This window comes from Cucurbita pepo, chromosome LG04 (genome assembly GCF_002806865.2).
Source record: "Cucurbita pepo subsp. pepo cultivar mu-cu-16 chromosome LG04, ASM280686v2, whole genome shotgun sequence".
Taxonomy (NCBI): domain Eukaryota; kingdom Viridiplantae; phylum Streptophyta; class Magnoliopsida; order Cucurbitales; family Cucurbitaceae; genus Cucurbita; species Cucurbita pepo.
The window spans coordinates 6,516,621-6,538,845 of NC_036641.1; the positions used below are offsets into that span (position 1 = coordinate 6,516,621).

The 22,225-nt window shown below is 37.1% G+C and overlaps 3 protein-coding genes across 10 annotated transcripts; all 3 read right to left on the reverse strand.

Annotated features, from left to right (window-relative positions):
* Positions 1–1,500: 1,500 nt before the first annotated feature.
* On the reverse strand, positions 1,501–6,060 carry LOC111792418 (probable galacturonosyltransferase 3). The gene is made up of 9 exons (XM_023673872.1): positions 5,827–6,060; positions 5,279–5,331; positions 5,078–5,126; positions 4,188–4,232; positions 3,961–4,098; positions 3,552–3,683; positions 3,141–3,475; positions 2,111–3,056; positions 1,501–1,978 (listed from the first exon to the last, which is right to left on the reverse strand). The coding sequence occupies exons 1-9, from the start codon at positions 5,890–5,892 to the stop codon at positions 1,703–1,705; spliced, it is 2,040 nt and encodes a 679-aa protein (XP_023529640.1). The 5' UTR covers positions 5,893–6,060; the 3' UTR covers positions 1,501–1,702.
* Positions 6,061–7,397: 1,337 nt separating this feature from the next.
* LOC111792454 (probable serine/threonine-protein kinase PIX13) lies at positions 7,398–12,002 on the reverse strand. Of its 6 annotated transcripts, none has more exons than XM_023673934.1 (8): positions 11,913–12,002; positions 11,725–11,843; positions 11,348–11,453; positions 10,033–10,343; positions 8,725–8,860; positions 8,475–8,617; positions 8,250–8,373; positions 7,398–8,148 (listed from the first exon to the last, which is right to left on the reverse strand). In XM_023673934.1, the coding sequence occupies exons 3-8, from the start codon at positions 11,412–11,414 to the stop codon at positions 7,724–7,726; spliced, it is 1,206 nt and encodes a 401-aa protein (XP_023529702.1). In that variant the 5' UTR covers positions 11,415–11,453; positions 11,725–11,843; positions 11,913–12,002; the 3' UTR covers positions 7,398–7,723. The 6 variants fall into 6 exon arrangements, with proteins under 6 accessions (XP_023529702.1, XP_023529704.1, XP_023529705.1 ...); XM_023673936.1 differs by having other exon boundaries at positions 11,725–11,791; positions 11,913–11,976; XM_023673937.1 differs by lacking the exon at positions 11,725–11,843 and having other exon boundaries at positions 11,913–11,995.
* Positions 12,003–13,831: 1,829 nt separating this feature from the next.
* LOC111792409 lies at positions 13,832–20,633 on the reverse strand. 3 transcript variants are annotated; one of them, XM_023673839.1, is made up of 10 exons: positions 19,790–19,957; positions 18,649–18,986; positions 17,950–17,995; positions 17,788–17,866; positions 17,668–17,713; positions 17,482–17,580; positions 16,452–16,520; positions 16,012–16,369; positions 15,772–15,929; positions 13,832–14,959 (listed from the first exon to the last, which is right to left on the reverse strand). In XM_023673839.1, exons 1-10 carry the CDS (start codon positions 19,917–19,919, stop codon positions 14,066–14,068), a joined length of 2,217 nt encoding a protein of 738 aa, XP_023529607.1. In that variant the 5' UTR covers positions 19,920–19,957; the 3' UTR covers positions 13,832–14,065. The 3 variants fall into 3 exon arrangements, with proteins under 3 accessions (XP_023529607.1, XP_023529608.1, XP_023529606.1); XM_023673840.1 differs by lacking the exons at positions 18,649–18,986; positions 19,790–19,957 and adding an exon at positions 20,110–20,633; XM_023673838.1 differs by lacking the exon at positions 19,790–19,957 and having other exon boundaries at positions 18,649–19,172.
* Between the last annotated feature and the right edge of the window lie 1,592 nt (positions 20,634–22,225).

Below are 22,225 nucleotides of genomic sequence, written 5' to 3' on the forward strand. Positions count from 1 at the left end.
AATTAATATCTTATATAATATTTTAATTAAATAACAAATACGTGGAAACAAACTATCTAATTTTAGGCCTTTTTATTAAATTTTAAAATAAAATAGAGAGATACGAATAAAAAAGATAAAAACAAAATTCAAACAAATATAATTATGTAAATTTTTATTTAGTTATTTAATTACAATAATTTTATTATATTAATTAATTTTAGATAATTAATTGTTTTATTTTTATTTAGTTAAATTATTAATATAATTTAATTAATTAAATTTTCATTTGTACATTTTTAAATAAATGTTGAAAATAAATGTAAGAAAAAGAGAATCGTACCGAACTCAAAGATACTCTTTTAAAGGTTAAAAAACTTACCCCAAGAATGATCCAACGGCTGTAATAATTTTATCTCCAAAAAAAAAAAATTAAGAAAATTTAATCTTGACCTAGGTAAGAACTAGGATGATAAAAAATAAAAATAAATAAATAAATAAAACTAATTTATTTAATCTTTGTAAAAAAAATGAAAATAATAATAATATATCAAGGAACAATTTCACGTACAAATATTTTCACAAGTATAAGATATTTTCCCAAACAAAATAATTATGTCTCTTTAACTTTCTTTGAAATTGATCGACACAGATATGTTGACATTGCGTCTAAGCCCATGTGTCGGAGGTTTGTATATGCACACATAATCGGACGACACAGATATGTTGACATTGCGTCTAAGCCCATGTGTCGGAGGCTGGTATATGCACACATAATCTAGTACAGAGTCTGTAAATGACATAATCTAGTACGACATCACATAAATGTTATATATGGATGACATTTTTTTTTTCTTTACATCTTACATGTAAGAATTTATCCATCTTCCATAAAGGAGCCGAATGAAACCAAAGTTTCACGTTCGGTTTTGAATTAGAGACGTTCAAAATGATGAATCAACATCGACTATAACCCCTAGCCTTCCAAGCTAACGATGTGGGTTCGATTCCGACTATTCGTTTATCTTATTCTTATTATATATATAAATATAATAAATTATTCATTAATTAATTGAAAATTTTTAGTTAATTAAAAATTAAAATGGAATTACTCCAATCAAAATTTTAACATTACTTAAAATATACTTAATGTAATACATCATTGAATTGAATGCGCAATTTTTGAAATTGTCACACACATGAGTCTACTATCAATGAGCATGACCAAGCAAAGTGTGATGGCCGATGACATTGACATCCCAAGAATTAGGATTACGTGTAGGATGACATCAAGACATGTGATGAGATGCAACTTTGCATGTGAGAGACTTTAACCCTAAGTAGAGGCAAGGTCAAGCCTAATGATTTGGCCTAGAGCAAAAATAAGTCAAATTAGCGGCAAATAGTTAAACATGCACACACGAGAAACGTGTGGCCGAACAAGCTTAGATTCCACCAAGTTGTGTTTGGTTGACAAAGATGAACCTCGCCTAAGAGCTTTCCGTGCAAGACAAGCGCAGAGAACAAACTTTTAAGTAATCATAGACAACACAAACAAAGAAATTAATTGAATGAATAACCTCTCTAAACTTTGACACTAGAAGATCCTCAAAGGATCATCATTATACGACGTTTCTTTAGAACTTGAACACCAAAACTGATCTATTTCGTATTCTTTCTATTGAAAAAATTGAGTGGGAGAAGGGGAAAAAAAAATATATTGCTATTCACTGATGTTACAAAGCTGGAGATAAGGGTTGCCAGGCATCACATACTTAGACCAGTATGACTTGTACTTGGAAACAGCTAAATCTAACCAGGGCTTGTAGTTTCCATTGTAATGGATAACAGCAGCATTCTCTATTTCTGTGAGGTTCAGCGCAGGGTCGTATCCGAGACCTAGCACGTGCCATCCTCTGTCTAGCGGATACGTAAGATTGTAAAATGTGATCAGACCTGGTGGAAGCGACCCGAGCTTCCACAGAGTTCGGTCCTCGTTCTGCACGGGAGTTCCTTCAGTTAGTAATCTAAGTGTGTTTAATTAAAAGAAAGATGAGCTATATACTTGCAAGTTGTATGATAAATGTTCAAAACTACGAAATGACTATCAAAGCAAGGGGGCAAGTGTTACCATATCTTGCCAATAATGGTATATTCCAGTCATGTTTCGTTTTCTCCATTCCTTCAAGTCGAAAATATTCATGCCGAACGCCCAACCGCAAGCATTTGGATCAAAATTCTCAGAGATCTTTGGATTTGAGAAGTTGAGATATTTATCGAACCGATGAAAGCTTTCTTTACAGGTCTCCACTGCCCCATTCACCATACCTTTCAGATCGATGGACCACAACGGCGTTAAATCCTTTTGAACTACAATATCGTCGTCTAAAAATAGGATCTTGTCCAACTTCGGATACACTTCGGGGAGGTAGAATCGAAGATGATTCAGCATGGACAAATACTTGGGGTTCCTATACTTCAGATTATCCATACCAACAGAGAGGGAAGAAGGATGATTTGCCTTGAAGTAATACTCTTTAAGTCTTGCAGATTCAAGTTGTCGTAGAACAGAGCAATAAGAGGAATTCAACCACTTGAAATCATCGATATTTTGAACTTGGATCGTTGCTTTCGAAGGAGAATTAACAAGAAACCACATTCTCATAGCAGCAAAGTTCAGCTTATCTGTGACGATATGGAAGACGTGTTTCTCGGGTTCCTTTGCATGCAAAACAGTAGAGTTGACGACAACCGATGTTGCTAACACGTTGTCTGAGAAAATCGCATAGTGATACAGAGAAGGATTCTCGGTCTTTTCTCTGTCGATATTATGATTAAGATGGTAACCCTTCAGGAAATAGTCTCCTGCAAGATGTAAAGGGAGACAGTGCAAGGATTTAGGGACTGTTTTGGCTGCTAGCTGAGTCAAGAATGCACTCTTTTTCTTCTGGGCATTCACATTATCCTCAGTTGACTGTAGCATGGTTCTCAACTTTCTCGACATAGTCAGACAGTCATATAGTTCGTCTTTGGCCATCGCAAGAGCATGACCCATGGTTTTTGCTCGATCTAGTGCACTGCAGAAAGACGAAGAACAATGCATGAATACCAAGAAAATTCGGCAAGCGTTAACAAGAGGAGAGAAAGAAGCTTTCTAAAACCTTGGATGAAGCCCAGCATCAGAATTTGCTTCCCCAATGGCCAGTTGACTTTCTCTACAGTGTTTCATTAGAGTATTGTAAAGTATGGTATCATTCCTTGACTTAGCTATATTTGCATATGCTTTGGCCATTATGATCTGATCGCGCATAAGTTTCAAGGTGGAATCAGATTTGGGGTTTTCAAAATCTCTCCTCCAAATGCTGTACTTTCCCTTTACTGTAGTGTCAAAGCTTTTAGACCGTTCGATAGCAGCAGCTGCCATCTGATCGTCTACCTCTTTATCTTCTCTAATCAAATTCGCAGCTCGTAGAGCCCTCCTCTCCATTCGCATTGCCTGAAGTACTTACATATTGAAAATTAGTTCAAAATACCTATGTGCCAATGACAAGTAGAAGGGTGAGAAATCTTACCCTCCGTTTTAGCTTCACTGGATTCATCGATGATAAACGAGAAAAATCAGCTTCACCTTCTGCAGGAGGTTGGCCATCTACGGAGCGTTCCACCTTCTCCTCATTCTCCGTCCTGGAAACTAATGGGTCTGTCTGAAAGGAAAAAAATACATGAATTATATTTTACATGTGCATATGCATATGCACCAGGAAAATATCATCAAACTACTACTCAAGTCTAGTGAGCCACAACGGAAAAGGAATAAACATTGACCATTGATGTTTTACCTAGAATGGATTATGGAAAGTTAGAACCTAACTAAAACAGCAATAAGTATAATATAACATGCTTTAACAGTTGACCCCATGCACATTATACAAACAAAAAACGTCAAGAGGACTTGATCGGTTTCAAAAATATTCTCAGTACCTGGGAACTCAGTGGCTGGTGGTGGTTTCCATCCACAGAATTTTCCCATACCCAGGAGGCAGATAAATCCTTCAATTTGACCCTTCCAAGGCGAAAAGCCCCAGAAGGATCACTATAGGCTGCAATTATGTCAATATCCTGTTGGAAGTGAATGTTACAAACATAAACATTGCAAGTGTTGAATGCAAACAATACTAAAATTTATGAACTTCATAACACATTAATACCTTATCATCTTCATTGGTGCTGATTCTATTTGCAATTCGTTGCTCCTGCAAGCATTTGAGTTGATCAATAAGTGCAAGGACTTCTGAATGCATAAAGCTTATAAATGAAATAAAATTAGAATAGAAAGTATGGAAAGGATCCCACAATTAATTAAATGAATTTCTTTCCATCTTTGTAATGCGAGGAAGAAACTAAACTCATAAATAAATCATAACTTCATCAAGAAGACCTTTAGTGACATAAGTACTCACCCTTCCATTCGTGCAAAACAAATAGCTTTTTTTTCTCTTTTAACCATCTCTCTAATTCAAGTATCTTAATAATTATAACCAATGCAACTAGCAAAACAAGTAAGAATAAAAACACAGGTATGGAACCGAAAAAGTTCATAATTGCCTGAAATGACCAAAAGATAAGAAACCATTTGTATGCATGCATATTACCATATGTTATTACTGCCACAGGCATAACATCAGTCACCAGAGTTCAAGTAATGCCATATATTAAACAATGTTAATGATTCCACCCACTTAGAGGCTATATGATAAGGTATTGTGCCAAAAAAAAAAGTTCAGTACAAAAATTCATACACGCACACATATAAACATCCTTGTCCTCAAAGGTGATCATCAAGAGTTTCATAATCTTTACACAAGCATTACTCAGTTTGACGTCTTTTAATTTGACAATGTTGTGCAATCAATCCACTACTAAAATATATTAAAATGGGAAAATATTAACAAATGGTAATAGGAGTTCACTTACCAACTAAATGACTAAATCTCGATTCAAATAAAAAATAGATATGTTACCAACAAATTAAAATAAAAGAAAATAGGACAGAAACATTAAATGTACAATGTACCACAAAGAGATACAAGTGTAATACCTCTCCATTTCCACATTGGACACATTGATGCAAAGGCTTCTCATTCTGACTGCAGTATATAAAAGATCAAGCCTCGTCAATGTTCATTTATCAGACAGAAATCGTCTATCCAAGCATGATAATAATAAAATAAAGAATTCACAGAGTAAAAGAAGAATAAAGAAATATCTGGCATAGCAAATCTTTCAACAATTTTCTTACGCGAGAGAAGCATTGGATGCATCCGCTCCAATGGGACCAATGTGAAATACAACCTGCATCGAATTAGGCAGTTGAACTTAAGGCTTAAACTGCATCTATCTGGAAAATGAAAATTGATATATCCGACAACTACGATCTAATCCTGGAAAGAATTCTAATAAATTCTGAAAGTAAAGATGCAAGCAAAGGAAAGCTTGCGACACAACAGAAGCACAGCCTTAAGATCAGAGTCAACAGTCCGGTTCATTTCACTAAGGCGCAATCAAATCTCTAACAGATGCACAATTAAAAAAGAAAATTCCAAAAAGTATCAAAACAATCGGCATCAATCAACAGCAGACCTCTCGAAAGGCCGTAAGTAAAAGTAATTTCAAGACCTCATTAAGGTCCCGAAGGAATTCAGCTCACAATCGCAACAGTACCAAATGAGAGGGATCTTGAGGAACATATATAAATTCACTACCACATCTCAAGTAGCAAAAAAGAAACAGAACAAAATTGTCCAAAAATTACAGGCTATGCTCGAAAAAGGAATGGAAAGTTGTTACCAATAAGACGCAGAGGAGAAACAGAAGATTCAAGTTGAGAGAAAATCTTCTTCGAAGAACTTCCATTGCAGAAATTGGAGAGAGACGATCAGTGGCTTATCGCTTCAGAGTAGAAGGAAGGCAGTATCTTCAAGATTCATTTCGCCTTCATTCGCCAGCGCGGGACTGTGATGCCGAACTCCATGAAAGCGCGTTTCAAAGTCGGTAGATCAGGAAGCAAATATGGAAAATGGAATTTTCAGAAATTAGTTTCTTCAAGATCCTATTATATATATATATATATATATATATATAATGTCTAAGATTAATATTTAGTTTTCTTATTTCTAATATTTTTTAATTAAAATATTTCACTTCTTAACTAAATTTTAAAAATTAAAAATTAAAAAATTATTATTATTTTAATTTTCTTATTTTCTCATTAAATTTATATGTTTTCTATAGTATATTTCATGTTAATAAAATAGTTGAAATTTTAAAATAAAAACTATTTTTTTTTAAGAATATATATACATATATATATATAAAGTAATATTTATAGGTTTAATACGAAACTTATTTTAGTTTTCAAACCTTGGTTTGAACGATTAAATATACCATTACAACATTAATTTCGTAAAAAAGATTATAATTGAATTTAATCAAACTTGAAGGACTAAATAAGAATTAAACATATAATTTAACCTTGAAAGAAATTAGTTCTTAATTTGTGTATTGAGTTAATCGAAATGAAAATTTGATTTGATTTTTAGTTTTTGAATTTAAAAAAATGGGTTTGATTTCTCATTATTTCTTTACCGTCATTTTCGTTTGACTTTTTGACTTCTTAGTTGTCGATCTAGATTTTGAAAACATTGTGAGATCCCACATCGGTGGGAGAGGAAAACGAAACATTCATATAAGGGTGTGAAAACCTCTCCCTACATACGTGGTTTAAACCGCTGACGGCGATAAGTAACGGGCCAAAGCGGATAATATCTGTTAGCGATGGGCTTGGGTTATTACAGATAGTATTAAGGCCAGACACTAGGCGGTGCGCCGTGGATTGTGAGATCTCACATCGGTGAGAGAGGGGAACAAAGCATTTCTTATAAAAGTGTAAAAACTTCTCTCTAGCAAACAGGTTTTAAAACCGCGAGGCTGGTGATATGTATCGAGTCAAAGCGAATAATATCTGTTAGTAATGGGCTTTGACTATTATAGATGGTATTAGAGTCAAAAACACTAGGTGGTGTGCCAACAAAGATCCTGAGTCGAGGTGGATTATGAGAGGCTGACGGTGATATGTAAACGAGTCAAAGCAGATAATATCTGTTAGCGGTGAGCTTTGACTGTTATAGATGGTATTAGAGTCAGACACTAGGTGGTGTGCCAACAAAGATCCTGAGTCGGGTGGATTGTGAGATCCTACATCAGTTGGAGAGGAGAACGAAACATTCCTTATAGAGGTATGAAAACCTCTCCCTAGCAAACGCATTTTAAAAGTGAGGCTGACGGCGATACGTAGATAACGGGTCAAAACTATCTATTAGCAATGATTACAACTTAAAAACCTAAGAACAGCCGAACACTTCAAAGATCAAACAAACTTTACAATCCAATGTAATGCAATAACCAGAACCTGTCCTAATTTCAAACATCCACAGCCTAAGCAATATTTAATTACATATTACCAAATGTTTACTCACTATCAACAATCTTACAGCTAAGAAAACGAACTTTATTCTAACATCTACGTAACTCGAGGACACAGTTTAGGGTCGTGCCCGGTCCCAAACTGTTCATCCGTTCTGCCTTTCGAGAATCAAATGATGCAAGTTCATTCCATTCTAAGATCTATAAGAAACATATGAATGAAGAAATGAGAGTGGAACAAGAGAATCAGTACCAATGAAATCTATCTCAACCTGGGTGATGTTTGATTAGCATGGGCTCCATATTGCTTCACGTGAAGTGGAGAGCTATGGTGAAGAGGCTGGCGGGGCGAACAGTTTCTAGGCTCATTCGGTCGGTCGTTCATAGCTTCGATCCGTTCCAGTGTCTCGACAACCTCGTTCATTGCTGGTCTGTTCTTCTGTTCTTGCTCAATACATTGTAGAGCAAGCTGAGCCACTTGGAATGCTGATCTCGATGGATACTTGCCTTCCAACCGAAAGTCCATCACGTTTTTCAGCTTCCTCCTCTCTGATAAGTATGGCTTTATCCAATCCACCAAGTTTTCGTGACCGGTTGGACGGTTTTCGTCGAGTGCACGTAAACCCGTTAACATCTCGATCAGTACAACTCCAAAACCATACACGTCACTCTTGACATACAAATGTCCTGTATTATAAACATCATCGTTATTCAGAATTTGAAAATACTCGATAATCTCTACACGACAACAGTCGCAAGTTCTCGAATTTTGGACGGTTTTATTCTACCTGTGGATATATACTCCGGGGCAGCATAACCATTAGTGCCCATAACTCGAGTCGACAAATGAGATTTACTTTCAGAAGGACCCAATTTTGCCAAACCAAAGTCTGATAGCTTTGGTGTATAAGACTACAAGGAGAGAAGATATCAACAAGGAAACGGCTATTATGAGAAAGGCTCTTTCTTAAAATGTATATTTACCTAAAAATTCATCATAAACAGAACATTACCCCATCAAGCAGAATATTAGAAGCCTTGAAATCTCTATAAATTACTTGCTTGTCCGATGTGTGCAAGAACGCCAGCCCTCGGGCAGCGCCTATGGCGATCTTAAGCCGAGTATCCCACTCTAGTGGTGTAACTGCTGAGCCCCCTGCATTTCACAGAAAGGTTGATATCTCTGTTGGTGGAACAAAGAAAAGAACACTAGCAATTAAGTGGAAGAACATCATAGGATAAGATCATCAATTAGTTTCTTACTTCCAAAGAGATGGTTCTCCAAACTTCCCTTTTGCATGAACTCATAAGTGAGGAGTAGCTCGTGATCCTCCCAACAGTAACCGAGCAGCTTCACCAGATTTGGGTGAGAAAGTCTTCCTAAGAAGCCCACTTCTGACTGCACAACCAACCAGACAAGGTTATTATGTGTAATTCTTTCAAAACGTCTGGAGGAGGGAAACTTCTTGAGTAGGAGGCTTGAACACAATACCTCCTACACATTAACCATGTTAGATCGTCACTCACTTAAGTTAATGGGTTATGGAAAATTTAATATTGTGAGATTCTACATCGGTAGGGCCCATTATGGAAAATTTAATATTGTGAGATTCTACATCGGTAGGGGAGGAGAACGAAACATTCTTTATAAGGGTGTGGAAACCTCCCCCTAGCAAACGCGTTTTAAAAACCTTGAGGGGAATCCCGGAAGGGAAACCCCAAAGAGAATAATATTGGCTAGCGATGGGTTTGGGCCGTTACAAATGGTATCAAAGTTAGACAACGGGCGGCTAAGCCCCGAAGGGAGGTAGACACGAGACGGTGTGCCAACAAGAAGGAGAGTGAATTGGTGGGGGATCCCACATCAATTGGAGAAGGGAATGAGTGCCAGCGAGAACGCTGGACCCTGAAGGGGGGTAGATTGTGAGATCTCACATCGGTTGGGGAGGAGAACGAATCATTCTTTATAAGGGTGTGGAAACTTCTCCCTAACTAACACGTTTTAAAAACCTTGAGGGGAAGCCAGGAAGGGAAAACCCAAAGAGGAAAGCCCAGAAGGGAAATCCCATATCTGCTATCGGTGGGCTCGGGCCGTTACAAATATTATATCAACACTCTAACGGAGGGTTAACAGTGACATGAATGATGGAAATCACATTTAGGTGTCGTTTGGAATGATGTAAACAAAATGCTATCAGTTTTTCTCTACACTCAAAATTTATCTAGATGGTTTTCTTTTTTAACTCATTCTCAGTTGAGTTCTACTGAAACAGTACTTAGAAGGTTCAAATGCACTCAAGCAATTCACTTGAGTTCGCATGATACTCTAAGCCCGGCTATAATCAAACTACTGGCACAAAAGAGAAAGAAAGACGGGTTTCGATCCCCACATCATCCAAGTGATTCTCTTGATTTATACTCATTGTCCACCCTACTAGTCCTCATAGAGACTTTGCCCATCCTAAAGCCAGCTCTAAGAGACAACAAAAAGTTCAAGTTATTAAGTTCTTAAGCTAGAACATAGAGTGAACAATCACCATGTAGTATTCATCTCTATAACAATATAATTACCTGCCACTCCTCAATTCCTTGTAAGCTATCAGATTTCAACTTTTTGACCGCAATAACCATCGAATTTCCCTTCTTTCCATGGCCCTTCTCCTCGAGCCAACCTTTGTAAACTTTGCCAAAACCTCCTTCACCAAGCATTGCCTCAGCTCTGAAGTTTTTGGTTGCAGCTTTGAGCTCTGCTAAACTGTACTCTCTCAAATTTGGAGAGGGCAAAATCTGGCCATTTGGAAAAGCTTCATCACCACTTGCTACCGAGAAATTACTATTCTTCGAGATGTTGCTGACAGTTGATGATGTTGTCTGGGATACCACTGTTATAGCCACAGATTTGAATTATACAAGGGAAATTTTTCCAAGTCATAAACAAGATATCATTATCTGCATATATCTCTTAGTCTTAGAACCAAGTTTAATGGAAAAAACTGACCAAACACTCAAAAACTACGAAACTCCAAACAGATTAAACAAACAGATTAAACAAACAAATGCCCACATGGGAAGACCGGAAAAGAGTTTAGAGATATTTTGTAACAGCTCAAACCCACTACTAGCAGATATTGTCCTCTTTGGAAGGGAAGCAGATATTGTCCTCTTTGGATTTTCCCTTCCGAGCTTTCCCTCAAGATTTTAAAACGCGTTTGCTAGGGAGAGGTTTCTAAATCCTTATAACGAATGTTTTGTTCCCCTCTCCAACCAATATGGGATTTCACAATCCACCCCCCTTCGAGGCCCAGCGTCCTCGTTGACACATCGCTCGATGCCAAACTCTGATACCCTTTGTAACAACAACCCAAGCCTACCGCTAGCTGATATTGTCCTCGTTGGGCTTTCCCTTCCAGGCTTCCCCTCAAGGTTTTTAAAACACGTCTGCTAGGGAGAGGTTTCCCCACTTTTATAAATAATGCTTTATTCCCCTCTCCAACCAATATGGGATCTTACAATCCACCCCCCTACGAAGCCCAGCGTCCTTGCTGGCACATCGTTCGGTGCCTAGCTTTGATACCATTTTTAACAACCCAAATCTACCGCTAGCTGATATTGTCCTCTTTGGTCTTTCCCTTCCAGCTTCCCCTCAAGATTTTAGAACACGTCTGCTAGGGAGAGGGGTTTCCACACCCTTATAAAAAATGATTCGTTCTCCTCTCCAACCAATATGGGATCTCACATATTTCCTCTTCAAAGATTGATAAACAATACACAAAATTAATAACTCCGAGGACTGATTAAATGAAACCCTATCAAAGAATTTCAAACTCAAGAGGGAAAAATTATTTGGGGAAAAACCTGCAGATAGTAAGCACAAAGCTGAAATTACCTGAACTGAGATGTCCAGTGGTATTAGGGGTATGATTACCAACAGGAGAACCCCAACAAATCCCCATTTCTCCCACTCTCTCTCTCAACCTCTAATTTTCTTCTTCCTGTTAGATCACAAAAGCGAAAGAAGAAGAAGATAATTAAAGAGAGCACTAATGAAATAAAACAAAAGCAATCCAGACGTCTCAGTCAACTAGTTCATACCCTATCCCACCTGTACGACCAATTAGTATAGAAATCTCTCAATCAAACTTAAAAAATATGATCCAACGAACACAGATTTAACGTAAAATCAATCAATAAACCAATCAAACACCGATGAATCCAAATGCAGTGGAAAATGAGGCGTTTAAATGAAAAATTGGACGATATTACAACAAAGACTGAGTCGCTGAAATTGAAAAGAGGTGGGGACTGAAGAAGATGACAACGGACTGAAAATCTGTCCGTTTGTTCAAAGTCAACTAGCGTGAATCATATTGTTTGGTTTCAATCTACGTGAAAAAATTGAATTCAAAGATAACGAAAAGAAAGGAGAATTGATAAATAGAAATATAAATTACTTGAAGAGTGGGGTCGAAGAATTATGGCGTCGCCATTTTCCGCCATTGGAGGCCCCGCCAACTAAAGCTCGCTTTAACTAGCAAAAGACGAAAGCCTGGTTTTGTTGACCCTAAAGAAACGAAAAATCAACCGTTTATTATTTTTTTTTATTCATTTTAAACTTTTTTTAAATATAGATTCTCAAAATTTTCAACCCAAAAAATAAATAATAAACCCATTTATTTAAATTTTTATTTTTATTTCTATTTTTTAATTAAAAATAAAATCTATTTATTTTCAAACAATTAATAAAACTTTACTTTCAAGAGTTTGTTGGAGAATAAAAAATAAAAATAAAAATCATTAAAATAATCACAAATTTATCTTTTTTTACGTATTGGTAATTTTTTTTTTTACAGTTTTACATACAAAATTATAAGTATTTTATCAAAATATAAAAATAGTAACTAGTTATTTATGTTCGGGTTAATATTACTGTCTTTAAACTTTCATTTTTGTATCTAATAGATCTCTAAATTTAAAAATTATTTCAAATTTTTTAATTTCTCAATATTTAATTTATAAAAATAGTGTGAATAAAGGGAATACGAGAAGGTCGAGATTCAAAAATACAATTTGACCTTAATAATAAATTATATTATAATTGACTCACCTAACAAAGTTTTGGAAAAAAAATTAATTAAAGTTGATTACTTTCGGTCGGAGTCAAAATAATTTTACTTTTTTAAGACACAATATAATAAATTAAGTTGGGTCGGGGACAAATTCGTCATTTTACTATAAGAACGAGAATATTTGAACCTTTTAACTTCTTAGTATATGTTAGTATGGAATTTCAGTATGTAAGTGTGATGTACTCTAAAGTGGGTATCGAATAGAGACTCGTAAACTTGTAAGAGGAGCTTCCGAGCATTGGCGTGATGTTGTGTCCAACACACTCTGATGCTTAAGTCGGTGATTAGGTCAAAGTAGTCGAGAGCTGAGTACAATCATGTATTACAATTTTTTTATTTTGGTGAGGGTGGACTTGTGGTGTTTATTATACTTTTCAAAGGGTCGGGTACTTATCCCTCTAATTGGACATGTGCCCAATGTGTGCGATCACTGGTCCTTGGTTTGGCTCGATGAGCTGACGACCGAGGTGTTCTCTTTATCTTGTTAGGAGTGAGTCAAATTCTTTCGAGCTTAAGCGATCAGATTGTTTCGATCTTATAGAGTCGAAGTATTCCAAACATAATTGTTTGAAAATTTCGATTTATTAACTTAATTCACGACCGTATATATATTTTAATTAATTAAGTTTTGTTTATATATACATAATTTGAAATTTCCTTTTGGATGAGAGAGAAAGAGTGAAGAGAGAGAAGGGTGTGAACACAACTTTGATAAGAAGGCTGTGAAGACTTTATCGCTTTCTCCAATTCAAAGTAAAAGAAAGATGGAATATATATATATATATATATATAGATGCCCCAGTCTTGCTTGTCCGAGTCGGTTGACAGGGTTAACCAATTGAGTGGGAGAAGATATCACGATCATGCATGTCCAAGACGTGTTGTCAATGGCTGCATTACAGATATCCCAGTCTTGCTTGTCTAGGACGTGTTGTCTATGGTTGCATGCCCGTTTCAAACTCCTTTTACATACTTTCATCCTAGATAAGTCTTTACCATTTTATATTGGGTCAGTTCGGGGGTGTCTTACTTTTGACATATCTTTGATCATCTAAAATCAACTCGATTTATCCTAAAAGTGTTCAAAAAAAACTTAATGACCTAATAAACCTGATAAACTCAACCAACTCAACCTAACCCAACCCAGCCCGTACCGTTTGGGTTAGGTTATGAACTTTTTGGGTTAAGTTGGATTAAATATGTGTGGATTGGAAACTAGTTCATGCGTTCACCAAAAACCGAGCTGAATTGAACCAATTTGGATTATTGTTAATTTAAAAATTAAAATTAAAATACATTTTATCTTCCCCTATGAACCTAAGAAATTAGGATACATAAATCTGTACATGAACGAACCTCTCTTCTAATGTTTTTACAACACAAGTTGGTAGGTTTTGCCATTACTCCATGAGCAACACACCACCATTTCTATGGTTTAATCAAGAACTTGAAAAATGATCAACAATTAGTAATAATCCTCATAGCTGCAATACTAAATCAGGCTTACCACACTCCACCTTACTACAGCTAGGAGATCCTGGAGATTTAAATCTCGTGTTCACGTCCGGGGGAACTGATTCCGGTTTGTGGTGTATTGTTGTTGTTTTTTCTGCTGGTGATGGCCCCTGCAAATGAGCCTCATTCCCCGGCCCGAGCAATGAACTGGAAGAGTTTGTTGTACTGGGATCCGTTGCTGGATGGATGAAGTTAGCATTAGTCCTCGAGGTCGTTGTCTCGAGCGTTCGAGATGACTGAGGTTGTTCACCAGCAGGCTCGGATGCTCCTGTTAGTTGCCCCCTGTGAGCAGAGAGATCAAAGGCATAAGTACCATTGAATCCATTCATACCAGGGCGGATTGTTGGAGTCTGGCGTTGTTTCTGAAATGAAGGCCTTGAGGTTGGAATACTACTTTCCAATACATTATAATCACTACTGGGATTCAATCCTTCGACCGCTTCAGCCTGTCCCCTGCACGGCTCAGAAGATCGTTGAGTACTCGACGGTGATGATGAAGTTGCAGCAAACTCAGTGGGAGGCCTACTTAAATGGCCATCTGAACTGGGGGCATGAGAAGGCTCGTCGTCGTGTGTCTTAGATGAAGTATCAGCTTCGGAGTTGTCGGATGATCGAACGCCCTTTTGTGCAGGAGCAAGAGGCTGCTGTAATGTTGACATTTGACAGAGTTCAGCTTGAGGTAGAAACACTCTCTTTGGTGTGGTATCATTTTCTACAACCCATCCAGGACCAAAACCTGAACCTGCTGGTAAAGATCTTTCGATTTTCTTCGAAGCAACTCTCCAAGCTACAGATCCGAGATCTGCAGCGAATCGAGCGAGGCTTCGTGCATAAGCATGCTCCAAGAAAAGTCCGACCTGATTCACATAAAGCACGAGTTATCACACCGAAAAGTCCATATAAGTTTGTTGTATAATTCAAGTCACCAAAACCAAATGGCAGCATGTTGTAGACAATATTAACTAGACGAGGACAGTAAATATTCAAGCCAACACAATTGACAAATCAGAAACTGAAAATAACAGTCCAATTTCTCTTATCCTCAACAAGAAGCTCTATCAGACGCCCAAGCTCCAAAACTTCTGGTTATAATTGAATATTGTGAGATCCCACAGCCGTTGAGAGGAGAACAAAGCATTTTTTATAAGGATATGGAAACCTCTCCCTAGCAGACGCGTTTTAAAAACCTTGAGAGAAAGTCCGAAAGGGAAAGCCCAAAGAGGACAATAACTGCTAGTGGTGACTTGAACCGTTACAAATTGTATAACAGCGAAACACCGTATAATGTGCCAGAGAGGAGGCTAAGCCTCGAAGGGGGTGGACACGAAGCGGTGTGCCAGCAAGGACGTTGGGCCCCCTAGTGGTGGGGTGGATTGGGGGGTCCCACATCGATTGGAGAAGAGAACAAGTGCTGGCGAGGACGCTGGGCCCCGAAGAAGGATGGATTATGAGATCCCACATCGGTTGGGGAGGAAAACAAAGCATTCTTTAAAAGGGTGTGTAGAAACCTCTCCCAAGCAGACGCGTCTTAAAAACCTTGAGGGGAAGCCCGAAAGGGAAAACCCAAAGTGAATAATATCTGCTAGCGGTGGGCTTGGTCAACCTTAATGGTCACTCCAAGCATGGCACTCAAAAGAAAATGTTTACAGTAAATAAGTCGGATACATACTGGCATTAAAAGCTTCCTCTCTCTATCAAATGTATTCAACACAGAGGGTTCTAGCAAAGCAGCTGCCGCTTGAAATTGCTTATATGTGTTACGCCTATTCTCATCAGAGACAATTGGTCTTTTCCCCTGTCTCACTGAATTAATTCTCAGTCCAGAACCTGCCAGGAAAGAATAATCATAGAACCAAAACTTAGGTTGCATCTTATACTAAAGTAAAAAAGCTTGCCTAAGATTTCATACCTGTAATATCATCGCTTCTATCAATTCTGCTCTGGTTAAACAAGTTAAATGCAGCAGCATCACTATTGGAAGAAAAGGAGAATCTGCCAGAAAAATCAGCTAAACTAGTTTTTTCAAAATGATGAAATCCTTTCCTCAAATCGTTCGACCAATTTGCGTTTTCACCACCAGTAGCAAGAGTGGCATCCGGGGAAAACTCGGAACCAGCACGTTCCAAGGAAGGTCGACCCAATGGTTTTTTCAAATGCTTGGTCGGTGGTCTACCTCTTCTTGCTACTTTAGGTTCTGGTACATTATCATCACTATCTTGTCTCAGGTTCCTAAAATTCTTTTTTGCTAACTCTTGTATGGTACGTGCCTGACAAAAATACAATTAAATTTCATTGTGTATGCAAAGAAGAAACATAAAGAACAATAAGGAAGTTCAGTGCAAATCAAACCTGCCGAAAATATATGGTATCTGGGGCATTGTATTGCATTGCATTTGAACTGATTAAGAGAATGTCTTTCTGCAGGGGAAAAAAAGCATTATATCAATACTAATAAACAAACCTAAGCATTCATAAGACTTGAGAAAAGCATTTGATAGGCTGTTAGGTTAAAACTCAAAGAATCTAAAGATGGGGAAAATCTATATCTGAGGGGATAACACGACCCTGAATTTGTAAAGAAACATTCGTTTAATAAAAATACAACACATAAGATGCTTTTGAGTAACACATTTTGTGAGATCCCACTTCGGTTGGGGAGAAGAACGAAACATTCTTTATAAAGGTGTGGAAACCTCTCACTAGCAGACGCGTTTTAAAACCTTGAGGGGAAGCCCGAAAGGAAAAACCCAAAGAGGACAATATCTGCTAGCGGTGGGCTTGGGCCGTTACACGTTTACCATGCAAACTAGCAACAGATAATTGAATATATAATAACTCAAGAAAATCTGACTTCGGGAGAACAACAGATGGAGGGCAGAGAAGATTGCAAAAGAATAAAGGAGAAACCTCATGAAATCTTAAGCCACACTTGTATCCAACTAAAGCTGCAAAGTAACATGGTAATAACTTGTTTTACTCATCAAATAAGCATTATTAAGTTCTAGAACAAGGATTTCAATTTCCACAGCCAGTTTGTTCAGAATCAAGCATCCCCTTCACTAATAAAAGTATTGAACACAACGTGGTCGGTAGATTTCGGTTACAAAACGAAAAGGAAATACTGACATATAATAGAAAGAACACTGTAATAAGGCCTACAATGCTTATATTCAGAATGTCAACAAAATATCAAGTGAATCACCACCCTATTCAATTCCAACTTACCAAATACAATTAAGAACATTCACTCAAGTGTAGCAACTCGATTAGCATGGTTAAAAACATCAATTGTGTAGTGAACCAAACATGAAGGTATCAAGAATTCAGATGAACAGAACAAACGATTGAAACGAAACAGAACTACAAAGTAATATCATACTTCAAACTGTTCCAAACTGGTATAAGCTCCAGAAGTAAGCTTCCCACGAACAGTCCCAAAATCCATCGGATGCTCTATAATTTCATGATAGTCTGGAAGCTACAAAGAATCATTTTAAAAGTAAAATCAGACAAAGCATCTCATAAAACCCAAAAGCTGGTTGGCATCATCAATCCCAAAACCAACCTCGTTGGGGTCCACTGGTTCGGAAAACACACCATAGATATCCTTCCTGGAATTAAAGCACTAAGGATATTAAAATTAATTTTAAAAAAAACCACAGAAAGATGAGCTGAAAAAACACACTTTTGAAGCCTGTCGAGGATGAAGAGTAAAAGCTTCTTATCAGGTAAAAGCGTCGAGGGTCCCGAATCCATATGCGACCCTGCATGTAATTATGTCCATAATGATTAAAAACGGTCACAAACATGGTTTCCAAAGAAGTGGCGTTTGATTATTGACAAAAACCTTGAAGGGTTTCCGATGGGTTTGTAGTAGAAATGGACTTTTCACCCTGAGACATCAAAAGGAAACAGCCAATGCGCCAACAGTTACAGTCGGACAAATCATTTTCCAATTATGGGTGAGCTCAAGAAACAGAGTAGATCTAATAAAAAGTAAACAGGACTAGGAATCAGACTGCCACGAATGGGGAGAAAAAAAAAAAAAGAAGAAAAAAAAAAGAAACCCGATTATCAAGTGGGAAAATAATTAAGGAACGAAAAGACAAATCCGAACTTTTTCGTTTAAAATATGACAGTCAAATCAGATCGTTTTTGAGGAAGATAAGTACCCAGTAAATGCTCATAAATCAAATAGTAAGCAACGAATTTAATATGATGATGAAGAAAAAATTTGAACCACAACTGAAAATTCAGAGAACCCATTTCAAATTAGCTAAGTCAACTACCCTTGACTGAGATACTCGAAAATCCAACAGCAAAATTCAAAAGTGCGAAATTCAAGGAAACTCTTTCGGACACTGTCACCGTATTTTCTCCACTCACCCACAAAATAAAAACGTACGAATCTCCCAATAACTTTGGCGCCTTAACATTTGGTACTTTGTTGAACAAGATCAGCCCCCATTTCCCCCATGAAAAACGAGGGAAAATGCAAAACAAACACAAATACAAACCCAGAATATTCAACCACAAATTGCAGTACCTTCTCGGAGTCTTGGATCCTAGATCCCTCCGCAATTGAACCGATCTTCCGCTTCTTATTAGCCGACGCAACATTATCATCCCCCTCCGCATTAGAATCGGAACCACCGGAATTGAGAGAGGACGAATTGACGGGAGGTTTCTGAGAGTGCAATCTGAGAACGAGCTTGAGTTTCCTCTCGCGGCGGTTCCTGGCCAATTCTTGGTTGTATTCGGCATCGTCGTGGTCATCGGGAGTGAGTCCGTCGGGGTTGGGATTCCGGCGAGTAGATCGCCGCAAGGGAGTAGAAGAAGCGTAATTAGGGTTGGGAATTGCGGAGGACCGGTCGATTCGCTTGGGTTTGTTGTGATTCTGTTGCTTCTGCTCTTCATCCTCTTGTTCTTGCTGCTCCTTTAGATTCCGCTTTTGAAGATCCAACAGCGATGGCCGCCCTTTCTTCCTCTTCTTCCTCTCCACTACCTTACCCATTGCTGCTGCTTCCCCTCTCTCTCTCTCTCTCTCTCTCTCTCTCCCTCTCTCTCTCTCTCTCTCTGGAGAGAAAACAAACAAAGCCGTATTATTCCATTTATTTTTTATTTTATTTTATTTTTATTTCTTTTTTCTTAATTATTTAAATTATACTCAAACTTTGAGTTTAATTTTAATTTTATTTATGTAATTATTATTTTAATATACCCACAAACAATTATTATGTAAATATTGGTATTTGTTAAGCAATTACTGCTCTAGCATGAGTCGGGTTAATTAGGAGATTTTCAAAAAATAAATGACAAATATGGTAATTATTCGTACTTGTTAGGTAGTTACTGGTATGAGTCCGGTTAAAGATGAATTATAAATCGAGACTTGAAAAGTGATTGCCGGGTAGTTAAAGTCTCGTATATTATTATTGTATTTATATCGAGACAATTTTAAATATTTATTTATTTATTTTAATGCGTGAATTTAAATAATTTTAAAGGTCGAGAAAAGCTTTTTTATGGAATAAAGACATAATTGATACTAACACCAAAGTATCAATTTGAATAATTTAACCTTTTTCTTTTTCTTTTTCTTTTTTTTTTTTAATATAACTTTTTTAAGGAGTTTTGTGAAATTGAGGAGGGGAGGCACGCTTGTCACGTGATGTTNATTCGCTTGGGTTTGTTGTGATTCTGTTGCTTCTGCTCTTCATCCTCTTGTTCTTGCTGCTCCTTTAGATTCCGCTTTTGAAGATCCAACAGCGATGGCCGCCCTTTCTTCCTCTTCTTCCTCTCCACTACCTTACCCATTGCTGCTGCTTCCCCCCTCTCTCTCTCTCTCTCTCTCTCTCTCCCTCTCTCTCTCTCTCTCTCTGGAGAGAAAACAAACAAAGCCGTATTATTCCATTTATTTTTTANCCATTTCCCCCATGAAAAACGAGGGAAAATGCAAAACAAACACAAATACAAACCCAGAATATTCAACCACAAATTGCAGTACCTTCTCGGAGTCTTGGATCCTAGATCCCTCCGCAATTGAACCGATCTTCCGCTTCTTATTAGCCGACGCAACATTATCATCCCCCTCCGCATTAGAATCGGAACCACCGGAATTGAGAGAGGACGAATTGACGGGAGGTTTCTGAGAGTGCAATCTGAGAACGAGCTTGAGTTTCCTCTCGCGGCGGTTCCTGGCCAATTCTTGGTTGTATTCGGCATCGTCGTGGTCATCGGGAGTGAGTCCGTCGGGGTTGGGATTCCGGCGAGTAGATCGCCGCAAGGGAGTAGAAGAAGCGTAATTAGGGTTGGGAATTGCGGAGGACCGGTCGATTCGCTTGGGTTTGTTGTGATTCTGTTGCTTCTGCTCTTCATCCTCTTGTTCTTGCTGCTCCTTTAGATTCCGCTTTTGAAGATCCAACAGCGATGGCCGCCCTTTCTTCCTCTTCTTCCTCTCCACTACCTTACCCATTGCTGCTGCTTCCCCTCTCTCTCTCTCTCTCTCTCTCTCTCTCCCTCTCTCTCTCTCTCTCTCTGGAGAGAAAACAAACAAAGCCGTATTATTCCATTTATTTTTTATTTTATTTTATTTTTATTTCTTTTTTCTTAATTATTTAAATTATACTCAAACTTTGAGTTTAATTTTAATTTTATTTATGTAATTATTATTTTAATATACCCACAAACAATTATTATGTAAATATTGGTATTTGTTAAGCAATTACTGCTCTAGCATGAGTCGGGTTAATTAGGAGATTTTCAAAAAATAAATGACAAATATGGTAATTATTCGTACTTGTTAGGTAGTTACTGGTATGAGTCCGGTTAAAGATGAATTATAAATCGAGACTTGAAAAGTGATTGCCGGGTAGTTAAAGTCTCGTATATTATTATTGTATTTATATCGAGACAATTTTAAATATTTATTTATTTATTTTAATGCGTGAATTTAAATAATTTTAAAGGTCGAGAAAAGCTTTTTTATGGAATAAAGACATAATTGATACTAACACCAAAGTATCAATTTGAATAATTTAACCTTTTTCTTTTTCTTTTTCTTTTTTTTTTTTAATATAACTTTTTTAAGGAGTTTTGTGAAATTGAGGAGGGGAGGCACGCTTGTCACGTGATGTTTTTGAACGACTAATGGGTGATTGACACGTGGAGGATGGGAGTGCTCTGTTTGAAACCAATATTGTTCGAGAAGGAACAAGATATTTTTGTTCTTTTCGTGTCTACGTGGCGAACAGATAAATTCTTGAACGGTTGGAAATTTTCTTTTTTTATTTAAAATAAATAAATTTTAGTATATAACAATTTAGTCCCTATACTTTTAAATTTGTAACAGTCTAGTCCCTAATTATATATTGACTAACAGGTATTTATTAAAATTTGAATCAAATATGTTAGTGCCCGTCTTACGTAAAGCTTGACTTACCTTTTAACACCAACTATTGATAGGAACAAAACTGTTTCTCGACGTTCGAAACCCAACTCATGTATCTCTTGCATCAACAAACAACCGAACTCTTGGAGACTTTCTTCAATCTTTAGGGTGTGATGAGCTGACATCGAGATGCCAAACGAATCTATCGATAAGAGTTCTTGGGAGTCATTAGTCAGACATCGAACTTTTATCTTGACCACTTTAGTGGAAACCCTTTGAATACAGTGTGTCGGGTGTAGCTGAAAAAGAAGCCGTCTAGTTGGATATTCAACCAAATATTACCAAAAGCCAATTTACATAAATTGCCAACTCAGCACATGGATTTAAAAGAAAATTAATATATTTATATATATGGTAATATGAGAATGGCATTTAATAAATTAAACTAATTTTGGTAGAATAATAATTTAACGCTAAAATAAAATACATTCATAATTTTTCAACTCAAAATAATTATATAAATATTTACTACAAAAATATAAAAATAAATAATATACCTTTTTGAGTGGATTACAGTTGTTTTGAAGAGCTTAATTGCTATGATCACGTGAGTTTCCATTCCAATGGGCCAATCAATCCGCGTTGGTGGGCCCGAAACGTGGGCCTCACGTGACTTTGACCTGACAATTTAGCTATATTTAATATCTATTTTTTTTAATAAATTCTTGAAACT

Bases quoted from the DNA above. Each gene is read 5' to 3' on its own strand.
- LOC111792418 (XM_023673872.1), bottom strand. From the start codon at position 5,892: ATGGAAGTTCTTCGAAGAAGATTTTCTCTCAACTTGAATCTTCTGTTT. The intron at 5,332-5,826 runs GTAACAACTTTC...AATTCGATGCAG, and splicing joins TTCTCCTCTGCGTCTTATTG to GTTGTATTTCACATTGGTCC. The intron at 1,979-2,110 runs GTAACACTTGCC...ACTCCCGTGCAG, and splicing joins ACCATTATTGGCAAGATATG to AACGAGGACCGAACTCTGTG.
- LOC111792454 (XM_023673934.1), bottom strand. From the start codon at position 11,414: ATGGGGATTTGTTGGGGTTCTCCTGTTGGTAATCATACCCCTAATACC. The intron at 8,618-8,724 runs GTAAGAAACTAA...TGTGAAATGCAG, and splicing joins GGAGAACCATCTCTTTGGAA to GGGGCTCAGCAGTTACACCA. The intron at 8,374-8,474 runs GTAATGTTCTGT...CTCTCCTTGTAG, and splicing joins CTAATATTCTGCTTGATGGG to TCTTATACACCAAAGCTATC.
- LOC111792409 (XM_023673840.1), bottom strand. From the start codon at position 20,577: ATGGGTAAGGTAGTGGAGAGGAAGAAGAGGAAGAAAGGGCGGCCATCG. The intron at 15,930-16,011 runs GTATGAAATCTT...CTTTCCTGGCAG, and splicing joins TAGAAGCGATGATATTACAG to GTTCTGGACTGAGAATTAAT. The intron at 14,960-15,771 runs GTATGTATCCGA...TATGTGAATCAG, and splicing joins AGAGGAAGCTTTTAATGCCA to GTCGGACTTTTCTTGGAGCA.